Here is a 24,849-nt window from a genome sequence, read left to right as displayed (position 1 = left end):
GGGAATCCGGGCCCTGGTTCAAATCAGGTTATATTATTGTACCTGAACCCGGTTTATTTTACTTTTTTTTCCAATTTCACATCCTTCAATGAACACAGTAAATAATTTTTTTGCCGAACATTCCCCGGGAAACGGACTCGGCCCGGTATACCCGTTGCGGCTTATTGTCTGTTCGGCACATAACCGAAGTTGTTTGAAAACGGAGTTTCAGAAGGGGGAGATTCAAGGGGCTTCTGCATTGCATCTTTGCACATCTTTACCTCTTTCGATATGACTGTTTTCGCCACGTCATAACACACTGTACTCTCCGTATGTGCATGTACATAATCTTCCGTAGTCTAATAGACTTAATTGGGGGGGAAATTCAAGGTCAAATAGATTAATATGAATTGTAAACATCTATCTATATATACATATATATCAATATAAAGAATATCTACCAACCCATACGCATCATAACATATCCACGTGTTGAGCCCTGGAAAGACACCGGGCCATTTATCCCCTCGCCCCCCCACCTCCATTTTCCCCTTAAAAGCTGCCCCTCGTCCGCTTTTTACTCCATACTCTCCGAACTCTCCGTATTCTCCCCCCTATTTTCCCTCAATTATCTCAGACGGAATATAATCATGCCTTCTGGTTCAGTTCTTGTTGCTGGGTAAGTGGTGAAATTCCCTATTTGGGATTTTATATTGGGATTACAGCTAATGCCCCGCTAGTGGCACGGGCTACATTGGCTCCTTCACCACCCTTGCCCTTCTTGAGGCTGGCTACAAGGTCGTTGTTGCCGATAACCTCTACAACTCTTCCCCCGAAGCCCTCAACCGTGTTGAGCTTATTTGCGGCAAGAAGGCCGAATTCATTCAGCTCGATGTCACAGAGGAGAACAGCTTCGACAAGGTGTTCGAGGCTCACCCCGACATTGACTCCGTTATCCACTTCGCTGCCCTGAAGGTGTGCATCTGATGAAACAAGAAAGCATAAAGCTGTATAGTATGATTCAGCAGCTAACCCAATTGTCTCAATTCAGGCTGTTGGCGAGTCCGGCGAGAAGCCCCTCGACTACTACCTTGTCAACGTCTACGGCACCATCAACCTCCTCCGCTCCATGGTTAAGCACAATGTCACCAACATTGTCTTCTCCAGCTCCGCCACCGTCTACGGCGATGCCACCCGCTTCCCCAACATGATCCCTATCCCCGAGGACTGCCCTCTCGGCCCCACCAACCCCTACGGAAACACCAAGTTCGCCGTCGAGACCGCTATCACCGACGTGATCAACGCCCAGCGCAACAACGCCATCAAGGCCGGCAATGAGGCCGAGGCCAAGAAGTGGAACGGCGCTCTGCTCCGCTACTTCAACCCCGCCGGTGCCCACCCCAGCGGTATTATGGGCGAGGACCCCCAGGGTGTCCCCTACAACCTGCTTCCTTTGCTCGCTCAGGTTGCTACCGGCAAGCGCGAGAAGTTGATGGTCTTCGGTGATGGTATGCAAACCCTTCTCCGCATCTCCTTTCCCCGTTACCAAAGCTCCCAATCTAACTCGCACCCTAGACTACGCCTCCCACGACGGTACCGCCATCCGCGATTACATTCACATCCTGGATCTTGCAGACGGCCACCTCAAGGCCCTGAACTACCTGCGCGCCAACAACCCCGGCGTGCGCGCCTGGAACTTGGGTACCGGCAAGGGCAGCACCGTCTACGAGATGATCCGCGCTTTCTCCACCGCCGTCGGAAAGGACCAGCCCTACGAGGTTGCTCCCCGCCGCGCTGGCGATGTCCTCAACCTCACTGCCAACCCCACCCGTGCTAACACCGAGCTCGGCTGGAAGGCTGAGCGTACCCTCGAGCAGGCTTGTGAGGATCTCTGGCTCTGGACTAAGAACAACCCCCAGGGTTACCGCCAGCAGCCTCCTGCTGAGCTGCTCGCTCAGCTTAAGAAGTAAATTTACTTCATTGATTTGTCAGGCGTGTCTTGTGGTTTAAAATGATCTTGCGTGTGTTGATATAGAAGACCTCGATCTTGTTGGTATACATGAAACGAATTTCCTTTTTTGTGATGCTTGGTCTATGAATGTTGAGCTTTTCTCAGCACTGTAGAGTAACAGCCCTCTTAACACGGTCTATATATATCATAACATACCATATGTACCTAAAAAAAAAAAACAGGTATACATATTCTCACTTATTTCTGGCCCTTCCGACTCCTCCTCGACCCATCAGCCTTCCCCTTCTTCGAAGACGCCTCCTCCCTCTCCTTCTTCCCCTTCTCAGCCTCGGCCTTCTGCTTCTCAACCTCAATCTCCTTCTTCTCCAAAGCCCTCATAACAGCACCCTCCTTCTCCGCCTCCTCAACCATCTTCTCACTAAACTCCCAAAGCTTCTTCCCAACCTCATCATTCCGCACATCAGTCCGCGCATAATCCATTTCCCGACACTCCTTAATCAGCCAACCACCCCCACCTCGTCCATACTGCTGCTCCATCGCCGCATACAGAATACTCTGCGCACCCTGCACAGGCGACTTGAAAAACAGCCACCAAATAGGCCAAGTGATCAGGTACACCGCAAGACCCCACAAAGACCCACCAGTCAGCCACCGCCGCATCCCCGGAGTCCGCGTCAACCCGGGATCACACACAATAACACGCGTACACGGCGGCAGACTATCAGGCCTCTCGTAAGCATTCAAATGCCGCTGGAATGAGTGTGCAAATATTGTAAGAGCAAGCTTGCTGAGCGCGTACACGCCCTTAGGCTGCGCGTACAATGCCGGAGAAGTCTTCGTCCGCTTCACCACCACCTTCTGCTTCCCGCGTGTCACGGAATCCAGTTTGCTGAAGTCACCGCCGATGTAGCTAGTGCATGTAGCGAAGATGACGCGTACGTCGCGGTGTGCGGGTTGTGCGCGTAGAGCTGGGCTGAGGATGCTGAGGAGGTGGAAGTTTGAGAGGTAGTTTGTTTGCCATTCGATGTCGATGCCCTCCACCGTTAGGGGGCGGGGTCCTGATGGTTCAGCTGTTCCACCGGCGAGGATTATGCAGTCTAGTCGGCGGGGTGGGAGGTTGTCAATCCATTTTGTTGCAAAGGTACGGATGGAGTGTAGGGAGGAGAGGTCGACTTGTTCGGCATGGATAAGATTGTTTTTTGTGCTCGTGCGCAGGTCCTCGATGTATTCGGAGAGGAAGATATCGGAGGGGGGTTGGCGGGTTAGGAGGATTACTTGGGCGCCGCGTGTTGCGAGCTCGCGGGCTACTTCTGCGCCTATCCCAGAGGTGCCACCCTGGAGTTTGGGTTTGTTAGCTTGGGCAGTGATATACTGCAGGAGGGGGCTCATACCGTAACCATTACCACTTTTGATCGCATCATTCTCTCAGAGCCGTTGCGGGCTCCTTCGAAATAGTATTTCAGTGCCATGAGGACTAGCACCCATGGGGCTATGCGGAGGATTGTCCAGGCATGCGGGATGGACGAGACGCCCTCCCGGAGAGCCTGGGAAATGATAGGGATGGGCATATTTAATTGAGATGGATGGGAAAGAGAGGGAGGATAGGGTGTTTATTTCCAAAGGGATTTCTCCAACGTACACGTATCTCCGCTTATCTCTTATCGCCACCCTCTAAATTCCGCTCCGCCCCTCCCAAACCCTCTTTCCTTTCTTTCATTCCCCTTCATAGCTCTACCATTCTCAACCATGGCCTCCGAAGATGAAGACTACTTCCTCCCACTGGAGCAAGTGCGCCCGTTCAGCTCCGGTGTCCGTCGCAAACGTGTGCAGTTCGTGCGCTCCTCAGATCTAGACACAACAGCAACTCCAACTCCCGCCTCATCCTCCGGCACCAGCATCGCGGATACATACCTCTCTATTGTGATGAAGCAAGCACCAAGTTCACCAAGTTCACCAAGTTCACCAAGTTCACCAACACAGTGTGCACCATCGCCACCAATCCGCACACAGTCCGCGCCGCCAGCTCAAGCTATAATCCCGCCTCCACCAACAGTGACAGTGCCCGCGGCCCCAGAATTCTGCGACGTGTGTAATATACCTCTTCCACCACAAGACATAGAAGATGCAACAGGCAAAAAACACCGCCCACACGAAGCATCTCTCGTGCATCAAATCTGTCTCACTCATTCACACCCGCCATCGCACCTCGACCGCACGCGCCAAGGTCTCCGATACCTCTCTACCTATGGCTGGGATCCTGATAGCAGGCTTGGTCTCGGTGCACCCGGCCGTGAGGGTATTCGTGAACCTATCAAACCTCGTGTCAAACTTGGTACTGCTGGACTGGGGACTGGGCTTGATCGAGATGGAGATCCGTTGCCACCTAGACCGGCGCCCACGAAAGTGCAGAAGCTCAATTCTAAACAGATGCGGATTAAGGTTGCGGAGGATAAGAAGAGGGCAGAGAGGATTAGGAAGGCTTTTTATCAGAATGATGATGTTTTGAAGTATCTTGGGGAGGGGGTTTAGGTGGTGGATTCGGTGGATGGATGGTGGAGGGTTTGATATGCTATTTTTTGTTTGTTTTGTGTTTGATGATACCCCTATTCGTTTTTTTATCATGTTGGTTTCATGTGGGAATCAGTTTCAAATGGAGCTGCAGTATTTGTCTTTCTTTCTTGAATGTTTACTGTGAGGTATTGCAATTTGAAACTAATGTTTAGATTCTACCTAGCATAAATTGTAGTGCAGTGAGAATATTCCCATGACTTGGGTGTTTATAGGACAGATCTTAGGAAAGAAATAAAAACCGCTGAGAATAGCGCCTTGAATGCTCGGGACCAGACCAGACCAACAGAAAGATAAGGAAAAGAATGGTATCACAAAAGCGCTGGACGGGAACAGCAGGAAATTGGAGACAAGATGAGATCAAGATGAATGAAAATGAAGAAAGTTACTTGAAGAAACGGTACTTCTTCTCCTTCTTTTCCTTTTTCTCTTTATCTTTCTTGTCGTGCTTCCCGCTGCCAGATGAGGCAGGGCTGCTCCCGCTTCCGTTTGATTTTATTGACATGCCAGCCATCAGCGCCTCTGGTGGAGCTGGAGGGTTGAGGTGTGCCGTTGAGACAGGTTTCTTCTGCGGCGGCGGATTGGGAGCTGGAGGGGCCTCACGCTCGAAGAGATGGGCTGGAGCGGTAGGTTTGGGGCGCTCGGATGGAAGGTCGAGTCGACGCCGGTCAACACCAAGGTCCCCTACTTGGCGGAGGAAGAGACCCGGAGTCAGCATGTGCGTTGTGGCAAGATAGACATCCCGGTTGTATGCTGCTGAGACTTCGTAACAGGCTCGTGACTCTCCGTAGGTGGCACCACCGGCCATGAAGACGATTATGCGCTGTCGAGGCTGGTCGACGGATCTTGTGCGCGCCCAGGTCGGTTTTGCACTGCGTAAAGAAGCTTGCTGTGACTGCATTTCTTGGGCAGCTATGGCGCCATCCGTCTCGGTGTGAGGGCGTGTGAAGGGGAAGGAAGTCGCGTCCAAGTTGCCCTGGATCTGGTCTTCGAGCATCTGCTTGATAGCTAGCTCGTACCGGCTCAGGCTGAGCTCCTCTGATTCGGGTTGTGGGTTTCGCCTGTTGAAAAGTGGTTGGGCTGGAGGCTTATCATCCTTGAGAGGCTTCTCGACACGAACTCCGAGGAGTTCGATGTTCGCAATCACCCCGCCATCTTTTGGTGGGAGTCCAGCGTGCGCCATGAGTTTGCGAATGTCACCACCTAGTAGCCCACCACGATAGATGATGTACAGAAGTATGAGTCGAAGCCGATCTGGTTGTACGACCGCGTCGTCATCGAGGAGCTGAACGAGCTGCGCTGCTAGGTTCTTTGCCTTTTTGTAGTTCTCATCCAGACCCGTGGCGAATGACTGCTCGGTGGAGCTCACTTCCAAGAGTTTGCGGGACTGAAAATAGTTCATACACTCTTGTGCCATGTTGAGGTGTAGAGTGTAGGCATCCTTGCCTTCTTGGAATTCTGTCAGTCCGCCCAACATATCCTTGATGGTGTTCACGTTAGATTTGTCGTTACTGAAATCCTAAGTTAGTGGTCTGAGTCCAGTATAGAGAAGGCCTGTTGAAACTCACTCATCTGCAAACTGAGGGTTTGCTGCTCGGAATTTGGCAAAGTCCTCGCCCAGTTTCCCAAGCACATCCTTCATATGCATATGGCGGTAGTCCACCCAGACTCGATCGTGCTCACCAATCTCCATCTCCTTGACTTCCTCATTGTTGGCGCCCTTATTTAAAACTGTTTTGTAGACAACCTTGTCTCCATCTGAGACAGGAAGAAGATCGTGGACCATGGCTTGGTATGTAAACTCGTGGATGAGGGGGGCGAACAAGTCCATAGAACGGTCTACTACGAGCAGTACGCCTCGGGGGCGATTTGTTTGAGGCGGGAAGTCACGCTGATACTGCGCGAACTGATCTAGTTCATTTTGAATGAAACGCGCCAAATGAGAACACATAACTCCGGCCTCGTGAGTCGGAGATCGAGGTCGATAGTACCGAATAACAGGGTACTCGCCTAGGGAAGCGCAAAGAGAGACCACCTTGTTTCAACGTCAGAAAGCTCAATTGGCATACTCGGAGAATATATATCACCTTCTGGGCCAATTCTTCCAAATGGCGCCGGATCAAATTGTTGCAACCCGGGTGGAAGAGTATCGGGAAGCTCCACGGATCCCGGAATGTAATCAAGCGCGATTCTCTGGGATAGAAATTGATTTTCATGATATGAAAGTCCGCAATGCGCTCGCGGGCCATTTGAGACCGGTCAATCCTAGATCGCAGCTGCGGATCGAGGGCTATAAGCTGTGTGAGCGGAATGACGTCGCGAAGGCCTCGGGTTCACCATCTCACTAACATGAAGTCCACACCAAGTGTGCCTTTCTGTATCGGCCCACCTCAAAATCTGCCATCAGACAATCCACCACGTACGATTCCGGTGACAATATGTACAACGCATCCATATCGGGATTGGTCGGTCGTCGATGTTCGAGCTGCTCGACGTCTGTGGTATGGTATTAGTGGAATTGCTCGAGTCGCAAAGCATAAGACGAGCTCACTGGAAACATTGAGATTGAGAATTTCCTCCTCCTTCACAGCACCGTTGACTAATTTCTTGCTGGTCTCATCCACCACCAAGACTTTCCACTATTAGGGGGGAGGGGCGCCGTTAATATCCGCGGGTAGAGGGGTTGATCGGAGGGGTCGGGCTCACCTCGTGGCCACCGGCATTGCGAATTGTGTTCAGTATAACTATTCCAGACAGTTCAAGGTCAGCTAGGGTTCATGTAAGAGGTCGTAGAAGGTAGTAACTCACAGTCGCGTTGGATGTTAATTATCGAGGAGCCCATGATGGTGGGCAGCCCACAACTTGGGGCTTCGGGGTGAGTGAGAGAAAAAGGAAGAAAGGAAGAAGACACAGATAGTAAAGAAGATTGGCGAGATATCACAAGCTTGGAAGACACCCTGGGAAAGAGAGGTGTTAGGTGGCCGTCTGAGGTATATGAAGGGAAGATGGTTTTCCCCACCATTGGAGCTTTAAAGTGGATCTGGTCGATAAGGGAACTTTTTGGTTTCTCTCCTATGCAGGGACTCCCATATTCTCTCCCTCTTTGTTAACTTCAACTTTCAACTGTTAGATTTTCTTTGTTCCGGTCCTCTATACGGGATTGGAACCCGTCATTCAGGAATGCAGCCATGGACTGGCGGTAGTCGTTCCCTCCGTGCTTTGCGACCCTTGACTTGTTTCGCTGTACGGCCTTTCACGACAACCTCGGTTCTTCAACGATCAAAAAAGGTCAAACCAGATGTTACAAAGGAAAGAAAAGCAGACTCAAAAAAAGGCAAAACACTCGTCGGTGGTTCCTCTTCGAGGTCCGTCCGACAGGATATTGCAGCCGCCCGAGATTTCAACGAACTGGTGGAAGCAACCCTGCGCGATGTATACGCCAAATTGAAAAAATCTGGCGAATCGCTAGAAGGATGGACCCAATTCGAGCGTCAAATCAAAAACGCCTGCAAATCAGATGACAAGAAGGCGTCTGCACAATGGGGACCCCTTCGGCAAGTCAAGGTAGCGCTGCAAAAAGCCTACCTCGCCTCCGGACTTCGGGGTCTGCGGGAGGAGGTGGAATATATGCAGTATTCGGAAAGCATCACTACCAGATTTTCCGCACCCATCCTGGAAGCACAACAACAAGTGGCCGATCTTCGATGGCCAGCTGAGTGGTATCCGCGCGCACGATCGATGCAGCGAACAATTCATCTCCACGTCGGGCCGACGAATTCCGGAAAGACCTACCATGCATTACAACGGTTGGCGAAAAGCAAAAATGGATTCTACGCAGGTCCGCTAAGATTGCTCGCGCAAGAAGTATATCATCGATTCAAGGCAGATGGGGTTCCATGCAGTCTCGTCACTGGCGACGATGTCAAATTTCCCGAGGGCGATGAAGTGGCGCGTATTACCAGCAATACCGTGGAAATGGTCAGCCTGGGGCAGGAATACGATGTTGGTGTGATTGATGAGATTCAAATGATTGCTAACTCATCAAGAGGGTGGGCATGGACTCGAGCTTTCCTTGGTGCTCAGGTAGCCGAACTGCACCTGTGCGGTGAAACCCGCTCAATACCATTGATTCGGGAGTTATGTGCACTCACGGGAGATAATTTGGAGGTCCACCGCTATGAACGCCTGAACGCCCTGGAAGTGATGCCGCACAGTTTAAAGGGTAATCTCAATAGCCTTGAAAAGGGTGACTGTGTAGTCGTTTTCTCCCGGAAAGGTATACACGCTATGAAGGCAGATATCGAGAAGACCACCGGAAGACGCGCAGCTATCGTTTACGGCGGTCTGCCAGCAGAGATTCGGACGCAACAGGCGAATCTGTTTAATGACCCAGACAATGACTATGACTTCCTCGTGGCAAGTGATGCGATTGGCATGGGTCTTAACCTGTGAGTTCTGTCCTCCCTGGTTGTATTTGCGCTTTCATACTAACCCACTACAAGGAGCTGCAAGCGTGTTATCTTTGACACCCTCGTCAAGCGTGTCCCGACTGGACTTCAACGGCTTACTGTCCCTGAGATCAAACAAATTGGTGGACGTGCTGGTCGATATCGCCCAGCTAATGCAACGGAAAGCACAAGCGAGGAGCCCAACGTGGGCCTGATCTCCTGTCTCGAAGAGGTTGACCTTCCGTATATCCAGCAGGCTTTGAAGTTGGAGCCCCCACCGCTGAGTGCGGCTGGTATCTTCCCTCCAGAATCTGTTTTCCGGAAATTCGCCGCCTACTTCCCACCAGGTGTACCTTTCGAGTATCTGATCAAGCGAGTTTTGGAAATTGCCAAGGTCAGCCCTTTGTTCTTCTTGTGTGACCCTACCAGTCAGTTGGAAAATGCCGAGATTATCGACACCGTGAAAGGACTGCCGTTTGAAGACCAGTTAAAGTTTATGGTTTCTCCAATGGACCGTAAAAGTGCCGGCTCGCGTGATGTTACTGGTGCTATGGCGGACTGCGTAGCCGAACACCATGAAGGAAGACTGTTGGACATCGCCTATCTCAACCTGGAAGTTATCGAGCAGCCTGTTTCTGGCAGCAACGACTACTTACATGATCTGGAGAGCCTCCATAGAGCAGTTATCTTGTACCTATGGCTCAGTTTCCGATTCGGTGGTGTCTTCACTGACCGAACTCTGGCAAGTCATGTCAAGGAACTTGTCGAAGAGCGGATGGTTCGGGCATTGACTGAATTCTCCGCAAACAAGAGGCTGCGGAAGGGTGCTTCTCTCAAGCGCCAGATTGCGCTGCAGAAACAGTTGTTGGAGCAGGAACGTATGGGAGTTTCTGGAGACTGGATGAAACCCTCTGGCGAAGGAGATCAGATGGAAATCAATCTGCCTGAAGACGCTGCTTCGGAGATTGCGCAGACTGCAGAGGGTGAACCGTCCGACGCCGAACTCTCATTATTTGAGCCAACACCGGAGGCAGAGGGCGATGAAGAGGGCTCATCCCCTGACTTGGACGACTCTGAGCCTGACCCAACAGAGTCTTACTATGACACAGAAGTCCCCAGAGAGTGATGAATATGTAAACCAAAGAATATGTAGTTATGTATATTAGATGTATAAAACCGATCTCCAATACTCAATACCTAATACCTGTATATTTCAATGTTCTTTATTGCTTTTTGATCTACTGTGCGATTTTTCCGGCTTGCGTTTACTTCTCAATTGAGCATGTTTGTATATTTCCAACATCTAACATTATATTGTCACCATAAATCCATGATCAAGTCTCACTTGACCATACCGAGGGGCTTTTTTTTATTATATACATTACGAGAGGAATAGGGAACTAAAAAACGGTTGTAAATCCGATGACCGATCGTTTTTTACAATAAACGTTGTACTAAATCGATACACCCTCAACCGTTGTTTTACCAATACCTTGTTTTTGAAAAAAACCTCGTTTTGAAAAGCGAGGTTGTTGATGACCTCGCTTTTTGTAACAATATTTACAATAGTAGAACATTGTTTTTGGATAAAACATTGTGTCATAGTAGACATTTTTTATGTGAATAATATTGTGACACTATCTCATCAACTGCTCTTTGAGAATTGACGCCTGACCTATTATACCTAGAGGTTAGGGAGAGGTTGTTGTGCAGTTGCTATACAGTTGCTATATAGTTGCTGTACAGTTGCTATACAGTTGCTATACAGTTGCTGTGCAATTGTTGTATAGTCGAGTCACTATTTCCTCAACGTACGCACTATATATAATAGTAACAAACTGTCTACGAACCTTTACATAACCTTACCTGTATATTATTTGAATGTCATTTGTATATTGGCGAGACTTACACTTAGACTGCGACATCGCCCGTCCATGGGCACTAGAAAGTGTCCACGGCCCGTGGGCCTTTTGAAATTTGACGCCCATCGCCCACCGTTATGCAAAATTAATGCCAAAATTACTCTATTAGGCTATTTTATGTACATAACTAGTTCTTGGCAGTATCCACCTTGCCAAGAGTGCCCGCATATGTCTTGGCGACGCTAAAAGTGTCTCCACTTTGGTGGGCGTTGTCGCAGTCTAACCAAGACCGCTTTACTATATAGCTATAAATAGGCTATTACGTTTTTATTTTAACTGAACTTATTAATAAAGTGTAGGTAACCCTATAATTAGAAAAAAAGTAGACTAGAGATATATATAAACCTAAATAATATATAGAATTAAAATTTCCTATCACACAATTCCTATAACTATCCAACGAACTATATTTATATCAAAACCCTATCTACTATTCTCAGACCTTTTATCGCCTAGTACTCCGCTAAATACCTGAAATCGACACTAGGACAGAAATAAGTCTAGTCTACAATCTACGGTTAGACTGCGCCAAAACCCGAGAATGGGTAAGAGAAGTCGACCCGCAACCCGCCCCGCAACCCGCGCGGGTTCCCGCAAAAACCCGCGGCTGTATAATTTTCCCAATTAAGCTATAGCGAAGTGTATAAAAATGCTGATTTATACTAATAAAATACAGTAATCTACGGCGGTTTTGTTTATACGTCTAAGGTACCCTTCGACTACTGCTATTTCTGACCGCGGTCAGAAATTATCTATATATTGTAAGCTCCCTTGAGACTACTGCTATCTCTAACCGCGGTCAGAAACTATCTATATATTAAAAGATCCCTTAAGAATACTACTATCTTTGACCGCGGTCACAAACTATCTATATATTGAAGATCCCTTAAGAATACTACTATTTTTGACCGCGGTCAGAAATTACGTCTTTATTAGGGTTATTGTACTGTAAGTAAGAAACTATAGGTGGAGTTAGAGATATATATTTTGTAGATATATATTTTGACAGGGTATTGTAGTTTTCGTGATTTTCTTAGTTCTTACGGGTTTTTATACGGGTTTCTGCGGGTTATTTCGCGGGTTATTCGGGTTATACTGCGGGGTTTACGGGTTATTATAGGTATTAACGCGGGTTTCTGCGGTTTTATATAGGTTTCTGCGGGCTCTACCCACTAAAGCTGAATCAGATAAGCCAATTATTATTGTGTAGAGGTTTAGTACTACGATATATCAACCCGTATTTAAACGCGATATAGTACCCTAGGATAGATTGCTAGGGTCTTTAAGATTCTTCCTATACGTAAGGCCCTTCTACTAAAATCTTTAACTCTACCCTTCCTCGATACTATATCTCAAAGCCAATATTCTAACGCGTTTTTATTATCTCTATATAATAGTGATATCAACCTTACCTACCTTACGCCTAAGAACGAGTAGCTCGCTACTATTTCCGAACTCTCTACCAGCCAGCTTACAATTGACTTATTTAACCCTGAGTTTCTACACCCACTAATTCCACTCCTAGTCCCTAAAGGTCTTATACGTATAGGACCGGACCGTAGAAAGGTATTTATTCTTTATAACGAAATAGTTGATAAAGAATTTATAGATTGGTGGATTAGAATATAATATAGGGGTCCTGGTAATACTAAGATTAAATAGGACTCGAAGTATCAGTTAAAATCCTAGGATAAATTCGATTAGGTCGTATATAGCTCCGATAGCGTACCAAAGGTAATATATAAGCGATATAGAGCAATCTTAGAGTATCCTCAATCCCTATTATCAGGGATAACAGTACACTAAGGTACCTCTACAATAGGAAAGCACCTTAAAGGTACTAGCTGTACTAAGGCAGCTCGACACTGTACACAGAAGTCGGGGATCACTCGATTTATAAAGGCTATAGTATACTTATACCTTTCTTATTTAGTACTTTACTATTACTAATATATCTACCTTCTAGAACTAGGATTCCTTAGCACAGATAACGTTTAACTAGACAGCCTAGGAGGACCAGCTACTACGATTTCTTACAGTCGCTCGCCTCCTATTCCGGTTGATTAAGCACCCTGAATTTTATATATTAGTCGCACTTATATAAGCAGCGGATTCCCTACCTAAAATCCCCTCCGCGAAAACAATCAGACACTGTCTTCAAAGTACTATATAAGAGCGCCAGCAGAGTATACTACAGAGGCTACCTCCTAGTGCAAAACTCTCCGTTGCACTTAATTGCTGGACCTTACCGTTTGTATAGGCCTTTATAGTAATTACTGGCTATTTTATTAACGAGGACTAGTAGTACTGTAAGATCCTTCTTAGATTCGAACCTCTCTACGGAACCTACTCTAGTGTAAACCTTAGTGTTATACTTATAGATATTCTTGAGAGGTATAATATTAAATATAAGGTACTTACGATTATAACCGACAATACTTCGAACAATAAAATATTAGTCGAAAGTCTCCAGTAAGCAATACCAGAAGATACCACTATTGTTAGAGTTCTATATATTGCCTATATCCTCCAGCTATATCTCAATAAGTTACTTAGATATATAAAAGCGAGCCCAGTAAATAAGTTAACAGAGACTCGGTAGATAGAACAGCGGTCTCAGTCCGCCTAAACGAACGCGAGGTAGTATAAGCGAGAGATTGTTAACACTTTAAGTAAGGTCAGTTATATCTAATTTTATAATATTGATACCGTTTCTTATACCTTACTAACTATTTCACTAGGTTCGAAACCTCGCTATATACGTGAATATAAGCCCCTAGCGACGGGATATATTTTATACCCTTTAGACTGAATCAGCTAAACTCGCGCTAATACAAGATATCAAAACGCGATAGAACTCTACTTTTCTTATACTCCGGTGTATAAAGCGGCTTCGCCCTTATTTTACGCTATTTTATAATAAGTATAAGCGATCGGACCTTACGTTAGATAACGATAAATAGCGACAGATTAAGTACCTTCTTTGGATTACCCAGCCTTTCTTTGAATTCACCCTTAAACTATTAAAGACAAAGGATACCACTACCTATTATATATTTAAGATCTACAATAAGCTCTTCGAGTACCTTAAGCAATCTGTTATATAGCTCCGACGTAAAAGGGTCCCTTAGAAAATAAATATACTATAGGCTCTTAAAGCTGCACAGCAGAAACTTAAGGACTATTATACCGAAATAGATAATATCCGAGGTAATCTTTATACAATTGGAACTATACTTACTCCTACCAATAAGCTTCGGTTCTTTTAAACCGATAAATAGGAAGAGCAATAGGCTCAGAGGTATCGACGTAGCTTTTAAGACTACCTTATACTATATAAGATACGTCTTAGAAGTATACAGACGTCTCTACTGTCCCAGTCTTCGAAAAGGTTAGGGTCTCGCCTCGATATAATACTCGGAAGTCAGTAACCTAATAACCTATCGCGTAATAAGCTCTTACAATATCTTGAAAGTGGTATATATAAAGTGTGACCACTAGAATTATAAAATATAGTACTAATATATAATAGATACTATCAATATATCCCCCCTTCTGTTCTAGAAGGATAACCAATATCGATTCCTAGCTCTTTTAAGCCTAGCCCGAGATATACTTTCGATTCTAGTAACCGGGGCGGGCGTCGAAAGGCTATTTAACTCTGCTCGGGATATCTATCACTACCGCCGAGGTAGACTTAACACCGACACTATTCAGGATCTTATAATATATCTTTGTACGTCGAGGTTTGACTTCGAAGAAGCCGAGTATACGTTTCTGAAGGAATTCTTCTCTCGCGATAAGGTCGAGACAGCCAACGAAGAGCAGAATAATAGTCTTTATATATACGAGTTTAATCCGATTAGCGATAACGAGGAAGATAGGATAATAGTAGAGATCAGTAATAGAAGGGAGGACGAGCAGCCTACTCTATTAACTAGTAACGAGGATCACGTTCCAGAGTGTAATATCCCACTACCTATACCTAAGGAAGGGAATACTTAGGTACGTAGATTTATTAGATCCCGGAAATATATAAGGCAGGATAACGATAAATAGGAATACTATTAGCTTTAAATTGATAACTATATTATTTACAATCTAAGTATATATAGGAAATATAGTATAATAGTAGCAGTCGAAGAAGGTTTTAGGCACTATTTCTAACCGCGGTCAGAAATAGTATAGGCTAAAGTGGCTTTTCACGTATAAGTAATTTCTGATAGCCGTTAGAAATAGTAGTGGTGTATTGGAATTAGAGCGGGCTGTAGGAGCTTTTACCCCCTTAAGGTAAAAAGGAAATACAATAAGATATAGGTAAGAGATGCATAATTTATATAGATACGACTCTTCCTATATTTGCACTGTTTAGTAACCCGTATAGGTAACCCGAAAACCCGCGCGGGTTACCCAAGTAAACCCGAAACCCATTGCGGGTTATGAAAGTCGACCCGAAACCCGACCCATTTGCGGGTTGGGGTTTTTCGGGTTTGCGGGTTTGCGGGTTTTGGCGCAGTCTATCTACGGTCCTCGCGCCGTTTAGGGGAAACACCTCTATAAGCTCCCCCCCCCCCCCCCCCCCCCCCCCCCCCCCCCCGCCACAGCCAGACAGGAATTGTTCCAATATGTTAGTAAGATTCCTATAACTAGAACTTTATTGGTAATAAGACTAACAAGATTATCTTTAAATAGACAGCAGTAAACCTCTCTACTTACGAACAATGTAATTAAGAAGTGGCCTCCTCTTTACCTCCGGATACTATCTCGGACTCCCGTGTTTTCCTTCGCAACCAATTGATTATCTCCCCGTCCGCCTACGCCCTAACTCCAATATCTTTCGATAGAGACGAGTTCTTTACTGAAGATGACCTAAGATATCGCATTATCGACGCAGTGTTTGATAGTCACTATATAGAAGATTACTGGGCGCCTTTTCACAGTCTTCGGGACTAGACTGTGAGCTGCACAGTATAAGAGATCAACGAACGTATACTTTGCTGGCTCGAGACTGTAACTTATAGTGTATAACTCAAAGACGACTCTGATATCAAGATACTCTTCCAGTATCTAGCCTCACTTAGCAGACCCGCTATAATCCTAACTGTAGAGTGGGATCCTAAGTCACATAAGGGTTAGGTACGTATTGGACGAGAGATATATAAGTACCTTGATAATACGGATATCTCTACCGACTCTAGGAGCTCTGAGGGACATTAGTGCAATATAGCTACCTAAACTTGATTTTCTAACAGAAAGCTTAGGTTACCCTAAGAAGAACACGTATTATTAGTTAATATCTCTTAATAGATTATAGTCTGGATAACTGTAAGTGTTATTTATATACTCTTAGAATATATTTTACCGATATATAATTGAAATATTATATTCTAAGTATATAAATGTATACACACTCTATAGTAATATAAGCCTAACTTATAATAAACTACTAACTAGCTAGTAAGAGACCCTCTTATAAGGTTAGAAGCAATAAAACTAGCGACCAACTAATATTATTCTACTAATATTGAGTCAATATACTGTAAACTGTATACCAATATACACCTAACTATCAAACAACTATTGAATAACCGTAAAAAAACAGCTAATACCTGGAATACTATAAAACAGCCAAAGTATTGTAACAATATAAATAAAATATAAATAAAATATATATTATTTGTCGTACTAATATTACAAAATATAGGATATATTACCGACTCCAAAACAATAAACGTGAAATATTTTTCTAATTTCGTATTCTAAAGCTGGCGTATAAACGTCTATTTAAAATACAAAAGACAGTAACCCAAGATATAAATGGAAATAAAGGTATACAGACTTTATTCCAATTTCCTCTTTTACCCTAACCGAACTTTTCCAGTTTTTATACAAATAATGGTTGGTCGCTTGTTGTTTCTAAGAAGCGTCGTATAAAACATCCAAGTTGTCACAATAGTAAAAATAAAAGACGACGTCTTAAGAGAAAAACCTTCATTTTAAAAACAATGTTATTTTAAAAAAACCTCAATTTATTACCAATAGTTTTAAAAAGCAACTGTCATTATTTGGTTTCGCAAGGTTATTCGAGGTTGGTCGAGAACAGTGCTCGACCAACCGTTTTCTGAAACCCCATTCCTCCCGTAATGTATGACAGAAGACAGCTCGGTTCATCGATGACCTGAGAGCTCAGTTCACCAGATGACTAATAATGTTATGTGACTTAAGGGCTCGGCTCACTGGCTCCTGTATTAAAAGGTTTTTGTTTTGTTTTGCCAATTACCATTGAATTTGAACTAGTTCGAAACTACTTCTTTAGTAAAAGAAAATTCTGCCTCTTTCTCTACCCCTCTATTAGAACTAGTTCACAACTACTTTATCAACAATATAAGTATCCCCGCCCCTTCCGAGTTTGAGCTTGATCTTGATTTGTATTTTCTTGATAAATTGATCGAATTTAATCCTCCTGATAATAGGAGGCACTCCCCAGAGCTAGACGCTTAAACCGATTAAAATTCTATATAATCGGAACCGTGCTATTCCCGGTGTAGGAGATAAAGAGGTATAGTTCGATTCTAAACTAGCTTTTGACTAGTTACTAACTAGTTTAAAGCGTATATTGACACCTCTTGTGTTAAACGGGTGGGTAGATACTTTCTCGGTTGAATATATATATTGGCTACCTAATTATCCTAAGTCCTATAAAAAAGGATATACCTATATTATCAATTTCAAAGATCTCTATTCTGTTACTCGAGAGAACGTAGTTAATATAATAAGAGATATAAGTTAAGTTCAGAACTACTTCTGAACTAGTTTAATACTAATTTTTAGATACAATACTCTACTTCAATAGTCGGCTTAGTTACAAAAGTTTTTAATTCTCTCCTTAATTGCGAGACAGAGAAAAGAATATTTTATTGCAGCGGTATTAAAGTATACGAGTTTCTTAATCCCGAACTTAGGGATATATCTCACTATAAGGCTGATATACTATTATAGGTATAAATTGAGGCTAAAAGGAGAGAGTTCTAAACTCGGGAGGTTAATATATAATATTTAAGATACAGTCTAGGGTAAGTGAACTAGTTCTAAACTGGTTTATAGTTAACTAAGGAATACTTTACTAGTCTCTATAACTCAGTATCTCGAAGGTTTTAAGAGAAGAAAGCTTATAGTAGGTAGGAAGACTTATACTCTTTAGTATAGCGTATCTTCCCTAAACCGGTAAGTATAAGTCCTCTATATTAATATTAATCTAGTTACTAACTAGTTTAGAATATCGCTGGGGTTTTTTCCCCCTACCTTATATATTCAAATTTAAGCTCTATAAGGCCATATTATTTCTTTTATAACTTAGTAGGGAAGAGACAGACTTTAGATCTCCAATTTCTTAAGGACTTAGTTAACTAAGTACTGTATATACAAAGCGAGACTTATATAGCTATAGAGTAACAAATATTACGTCGTAAGAAATACAGTAAGTAGTTCTATACTAGTTCTATATATTCTATACTAGTTACTAACTACTTCTAGTGGTTACCTACCCGTAGGGGTTTAGAGATATTGTTAATATTCTATATAGTTTATATATATATTGCTTTATCCCTATCGATTTTACAGTATATCTATATACAATATTTTACTCTAAGGGAAAGTATATATATCCTCCACCACTACTAAACAAACTACCTTAGCTTTACCTAGATAAGATAACTAAGCTTATACAAAGTATATAAGGGACAAATCTTATACGGAGTAAGTAAACTAATTATAAATTAGTTCGTTACTAATTTTGTTTAGGTATATTCCTTAATAGCCCCGCGCTAAAGGAGTTCCTTAAGGAGTATAGATAGAGATCTCTTTCTAATATATATAGTAGCTTTGTGAATCTCGATCGAGTCTCAGCTATTATTGTAAAACAGCGAGCTCTCGAATTTCCTTAAGGGAGGTAGTTTAATAGGGTTATATTTGTATACGAAAACACACTAAAATTCACGGTAAGGTTCTTATAAACTAGTTCTGAGCTAGTTACTAACTAGTTATCTAGGATTATACCTATCGAATCTATATAGATCTAACCTTTAGGACTATTATTGTCTGTGGTTTAGATAAGTAGATCCGTATTTTCAGTATATTAACCTCTTTTGAAGTCGATATATCGTATAAGCGGGTAAAAGGTAACTTTAACGAAGTTATTTTCGCTATATTTCTACCTACCTATAGTAAAAGTAAGTATAAACTAGTTCTTGACTAGTATAATACTAATTCTCTACTAGTTATAACACTCCTCTGTGTCTTTATAGATCAAGAGAACCCAATCGCCTATAAGATAATATTTACCTACGTTTTCTAGCTTCTAGCAGATATATTGGAGACACCGACAAAATTCTATTATCTTTATAATATAGGCTTTCGGGCAATCGTTGTTGATATAGACTATTTACAGATAAAAGGTATATAAATAATCGATAACTATAAACTAGTTATAAACTAATTATAGACTAATATTAGGGCTTAGTTTATACCTTTAGGAGCAAGGCTATACGGAGTATAACTAGAGATAGTATTGTAAAAATATTCTTATATTTTACTGTGTTTATTTTATACGAACAGTCTCTAGGCTTATTCCTACTCGCTAGGGTGAAAGATTTGTATCTGCGCGTATAAGAATACTTAGTCTTTTAGACTGTGAGACAGAGGATAACTATTTTCAGCTAATTTAGCTGATTATTAGTAAGTGAACTAGTTCTTATTTAGTCTATTACTAGTTCCTTTCTAACTTATTATTAGAATTTGAGCCTTACCTCCGGAATTGGGCAGTCTATAAAAGGTACCCTATTATTGCAGTAGGGCTTTGTAAGGCTTACTCTCTTATAAAACCCAACTTCTTCGATTAAGTACGTATATCGACAAATACGGTAGAATAATCCTATTATAAGTCCTATTGGATAGGGACTTATATATCGTTACTTAGGGTAATTAATAGGTAAGTTATTAAACTAGTTCTTAACTAGTTATCAGCTAATCCTTCTTAGTTCTAAAGTCCTTAATATTTAGGATTGTAAACAATATAATCTACGGACCAGTTTTGGCGTAATTGGTCAATACCGATCTAATAGAGTTACTACACGGTATTATAACTATCTAGCCCGCGAGCGTAAGTTTTTTCCTTATAGGTTTGAACTAGTTACTTACTAGTTTAATAGTTATAATATCCTAAAAAAAACGCCTAAGAGAGATTGAAACTACGGATAATCTAGATAACGTGATCCTTATTGGGTTAAGTTTATCGGGCTATATTCAACGTACTGCTACACCCCCTAGCTCTTAGGTATTGTCTCTAGTTCGGGGTAGAGGTCGGGGTAGAGGTTTAAGATCGTTCTCGCGGAATAGGTAAGTAAACTAGTTCTAAATTAGTCTAATACTAATAATATTTATACAGAGATCTCCGACGTACTGCTAGTAATAATCAATATACGTAGGCTTACCCTAGCGGAGGAGTTAGTATTAGTATAGCTGAGTAAGAACGACGATTTCGGGCTGAAACTAAGTGTATAGAGTTAGAAAATAGACAGTTGCGTATAAGACTTAATTTAGATAAGCTGAATTAGTTTATATCTAGTTTTTATTTATTTTTCAATTAAGTTTCGTTATATTTAATATATATATATACAGTATAACAATATATATATTTTTGCAAATATATATCTAACTTCGATATATATTTTTATAAGTAGATAACTTCTATTTAACTGTATTTCTAGAGCTCTGAACTAGTAGTTAACTAATATATAACTAGTTCTTCCTATACTATTATTATCTTTACCTATAACTACCTTAAATACTATAGGAGGTAATATTTCAATAAATTCCTAAAATAGAAGTTCAGCTTTACTTAGTATATATTGCTTGGTATAGTATACGTTACTTAGTATATATTATAAGCCTAAAATTAGTCTTAAACTAGGCTGTAACTAGTTATAGATTCTTTGAAAAAACTATATTTTAGTCGTTTTATATATTAAAGAAATAAACCCCGATAGTAGCCGAATCCCCGAAGGGCTTAAAGAAAGCCTCCCGAAGAGCTCAAAGAAAGCTTAACCCCCGATAGAAGCCGAATCCCTAAGAACTTAGATATATAAACTATATTAATACCTCTGTAAAGGATATTATTCTAGTTCTCTTTTAATTCTAGATCTAGTTCGGTACTAGTTCTAAAATAGCTCTACGATACAAAAGCTACGATACTTTTATCTGGTACGCTAGTCTTAAGAGTAAGGAGAGACTTAATCTCCCCCCTTTTACTGTTTAGGTAGATAGAATAAGCCGTCTATACCTTAGCGAGCTCTTTTACCGCGTTCCTAGATATCCTAAAGTTATAAGTATACTAAACTAGTTATTTACTAGTTACTAACTAGTACTCCTAGAAACCGTTAAGCAATACTAACAATCTTAGACACCACTACCGCTAGAAATATCGCCCTATAACCCCTAGTATATAACAGCCAAATAAGTTTAAGATTGTAGGTGTAGGTAGTGCGCCTAGTCTAGCAGAAGATTAAGCTGCAATTAGTAAGTTAACTAGTTATAAACTAGTAAAATAGATCTAACTAACAATCTTACCCTTTAGTATTTTATACTAGGATTCAAAATAGATACTAGGCAGAATATAGTGATAATATCCTAGAGATCCCGCGTAAGCGGGATCAGACAGTGAGTAACTACTATTATACTAGTCTATAACTAGTCTCTAACTAGTTCTCTTAGATCTATCTTACTCGTATACGTACTATTGCGAAGGAGTAAGGTAGTAAGGTACCTTATAAACCTTGCAAAGATACGAACGATCGAATAGGTTGCTGCTAAGAGCAGAATCGCGATTGTTGCAATAACTTTAAGTATTTTAAGCCGATTAATCCTTATACTTTTTATATATAAGGAATATAAACCAGTGAACCCGTTAAAGAGGTAAGAACTAAGGCAGTAACTGAGGTAATAACCGAGGAAATAACTAAGGAAACAACTAAGGAAGAAACAAGTGAGGAAATAGAGGGCGAGGAGCTATAAAGTATTACTTTAAACTAGTTCTATACTAGTTATTATAGGCTAAATATATAGGTTAAAGTGTATTTAATAGTGTTTGTGAATTAGTTCAGAACTATTTCTAGTGTTATTTTAGAGTCTTATAGACTTTTTATTGTAATAAAGTAGTATTTATTTCGTTAGGCTTATAAATTAGGGCGAGAACTAGTTTAAGACTAGTTACTAGAGGCCGTTTTTAACTACTCCGCAGTGTCACTATCTCCACTATAACTACTGCCTTCCTCAATATCTTCCTTAGGTTTATTATTAGAAAAATACTTAAAGTAATTGTAACGGATAAAGATCCTTACAACCTGGAGACCGACAATACGGGAGTCAGCTGATATAGGACCAATATATAATCAGCCAAGTATCGTGACCTGATCGTGAGGGGTTCGTCACATGACGGCCACGTCAGTCGATCAGATGGTTTACCCTATAGTCTGGGATCCCCCTGGATCCCACTTACTCCTGTAAGAATTAGTCTTGAGACAGTTCCACACAATACATTGTATTCGTCTCCTCTCACAGAGTCCTTGTATCTTACCCGGTTGACAGGCCCTACACCTGAGACCAGTATACCATTACAGTAATCACACTTATACTGACGAGTATAAGTACATTAAGCTAAGTTAATAATAAATTAGTTATAAATAGACTTCCGCACGACCCAGTTTGGGTCGAAGGTCTCGACCCAGAACCCAACCCAGTCTGGGTCTGGGTCGAAACCTCATAACCCAGGCCCAACCCAGACCCAGTGACTGGGGCCCCAGAAAACCCAGTATAGCCCCAGTTCGACCCAGTTTCTGCATAAATTATGGCATAAATATTTAAATAACATACTGTCATTTTCCCCTGTTATGGTTTCTACATCGAAATGCTACACTCTCTACCAACAAGGGAAAGGAAATTTTAAGAAATTACCTCGTTCTTCAAAGCAATATATCTGGTTCAAGATTAATTACTTCTTCAAATGCTTTATTTCATATAGAAAGGTGGTATATGTTGGCTGCTGGTTTTCTTAAGCGTACGATAGCATTCCATTTAAAATACAAAGTATACCCTAAGTTGTAGATATATATATTCAATATATATCAATATAATATATATTTTTATCTATAGAGTAAAATAATTTTTGAATTCATTTATTTCTCTTCTTCTGTTTAATTTTAGAGCTTATATAACTATGGATAGATATCTAGTAAACCTTTACATTCAAAACTACTTACTACCTCTTAATCTACTTGGTATATACGACTTGAAGGGAGGGTAGGAAGAAATATTTTGAGAAGGATTAATAGAACTAGGGTGGGAATTGGGGTTTGACTGGGGTTTTACTAGGTTTACTGGGTTCTTACTGGGTTAAATGGGTTCTTACTGGGTTCTTACTGGGTTAAATGGGTTATAACTGGGTCTTGACTGGGTTATCTCAGGGGTATTTCTTTAGACCTATATAATTTTAGTATAATAGACCAATCAACAAGAGTAGGATGATTTACTATATTTGATATATCAATATTCCTAGACACTTCTATAACTTTAGTGTATTTCTTCCTTTGTACGTTAAAGAATTTCTCCCCTTATATCCCTTTGTATATATTATATATCATTCTTATATTATGTCTCAAAGCTAACTTTCCGACTTTGTATCGTCGCTCTATAGTGGTGATCTTAACGATCTCTTATATATTTTAACTGGACAAGTCACACTATCCGCAAGTCAACACACAATCGACTCAAACTTCCGAAGACTAGATAATCCCCTCCTAATCCCCCCTTTATTGAAATGCGTTGGACCCGACCGTAGGAAAGGGTTTATTCTATACGATACAATGTTATATAACGATTTTATAGACTGGTGGTTAGAGACTGACTACGGGAGGAAAAGTAAGCTTAAATAGGATTCGAACCGCTATACAGAGATCTGGAATAGCTACTATTAGGTAGCTTAGGGTATTGATGGCGCACCAAAGGTTATATACAAGCGCTGTGGGAAGATCCTAGAGCATCCTTATACACTAAGCCCGAACAGTACAGGTAAAGCGCAGTATTATGGCACATTAACCATCCAGAAACATCGGAAAACGGCTGGTTGTTTACGGTCGGAAAAGGGGAAGAAAGCAGAGATTACAAACTTCCTACAAAGAGAGGTATATTTTATATTATAAAACTAAGTAACTATACTAATTTATTATTATTCTAGGGAGAGGTTTCAGTAAGTATACCCTTCTTACAAGAAGATTGGGAGGAGGATCTCCTCCAATTTCTTACTCTCAACCGGCTCCTATTCTATCTGATCGAGTATCTATCATTCAAACGTATTATCAATAAAGCTCGTTCCGCCCTATCCCCTCTAGTGATCCTATCTACCGATACCATCCGTCGCCGATTGGGTAGTCTAGTTAAAGACCGGTAGCAGCGTATCCTTCGTACGCTGCCTTCTGGCTCAAAGATATCTATTGCGCTTAACTACTGGATATCTCTATTCTCGCAGGTATTTATAGCTATTACTGGCTATTTCATTGACAGTGATTGGGTATATCGTGAGGTACTACTTGGGTTTAAGCCGCTTTATAGTATATATACCGGCTCTTACCTAAGTAGTGTTCTTATAGAAACCCTAGTGGAGCACAATATTAAAGATAAAGTATTCGGGTTAACAACAGATAATGTATCAAACAATAAGATATTAGCTACTGCTCTCTAACAGGCTTTGTCAGATAATACTATTATCACCCGAATACTATATCTTACCTACGTTATCTAGCTCAGCCTAAATCAGCTTCTTACTCGGATTAAGGCAGTTCTATTAAATGAATCAGCCGAGACAAGGTAGACAGAGAAGCAGTCAAGGCTAGCCCAAGAAAATACGAAGTAA

General features: G+C 41.9%; 5 protein-coding genes across 5 annotated transcripts; 3 read left to right on the top strand and 2 right to left on the bottom strand.

Moving 5' to 3' along the window:
• Positions 1-629: 629 nt before the first annotated feature.
• On the top strand, positions 630-1,949 carry N7479_010275 (NAD-dependent epimerase/dehydratase family protein; the record flags this gene model as incomplete). The annotated part of the gene is made up of 4 exons (XM_057257966.1): positions 630-658; positions 720-954; positions 1,031-1,487; positions 1,555-1,949. 4 exons carry the CDS (start codon positions 630-632, stop codon positions 1,947-1,949), a joined length of 1,116 nt encoding a protein of 371 aa, XP_057105424.1.
• Positions 1,950-2,188: 239 nt separating this feature from the next.
• Positions 2,189-3,519, bottom strand: N7479_010274 (putative oxidoreductase; the record flags this gene model as incomplete). The annotated part of the gene is made up of 2 exons (XM_057257965.1): positions 2,189-3,286; positions 3,343-3,519. The coding sequence occupies 2 exons, from the start codon at positions 3,517-3,519 to the stop codon at positions 2,189-2,191; spliced, it is 1,275 nt and encodes a 424-aa protein (XP_057105423.1).
• Positions 3,520-3,697: 178 nt separating this feature from the next.
• On the top strand, positions 3,698-4,480 carry N7479_010273 (putative G-patch domain protein; the record flags this gene model as incomplete). The annotated part of the gene is made up of 1 exon (XM_057257964.1): positions 3,698-4,480. One exon carries the CDS (start codon positions 3,698-3,700, stop codon positions 4,478-4,480), a length of 783 nt encoding a protein of 260 aa, XP_057105422.1.
• Positions 4,481-4,904: 424 nt separating this feature from the next.
• N7479_010272 (Sec1 family protein) lies at positions 4,905-7,361 on the bottom strand (the record flags this gene model as incomplete). Its single annotated transcript, XM_057257963.1, has 7 exons — positions 4,905-6,030; positions 6,088-6,554; positions 6,607-6,809; positions 6,869-7,015; positions 7,071-7,158; positions 7,226-7,263; positions 7,328-7,361. The coding sequence occupies 7 exons, from the start codon at positions 7,359-7,361 to the stop codon at positions 4,905-4,907; spliced, it is 2,103 nt and encodes a 700-aa protein (XP_057105421.1).
• Positions 7,362-7,699: 338 nt separating this feature from the next.
• Positions 7,700-10,093, top strand: N7479_010271 (ATP-dependent RNA helicase SUV3; the record flags this gene model as incomplete). Its single annotated transcript, XM_057257962.1, has 2 exons — positions 7,700-8,967; positions 9,022-10,093. The coding sequence occupies 2 exons, from the start codon at positions 7,700-7,702 to the stop codon at positions 10,091-10,093; spliced, it is 2,340 nt and encodes a 779-aa protein (XP_057105420.1).
• Between the last annotated feature and the right edge of the window lie 14,756 nt (positions 10,094-24,849).

Source organism: Penicillium vulpinum (genome assembly GCF_028829585.1).
Source record: "Penicillium vulpinum strain IBT 29486 chromosome Unknown utg000004l_segment0_segment0, whole genome shotgun sequence".
NCBI lineage: Eukaryota > Fungi > Ascomycota > Eurotiomycetes > Eurotiales > Aspergillaceae > Penicillium > Penicillium vulpinum.
Note: the sequence above shows the minus strand (reverse complement) of the source record. Positions and strands in the feature narration are given on the sequence as shown.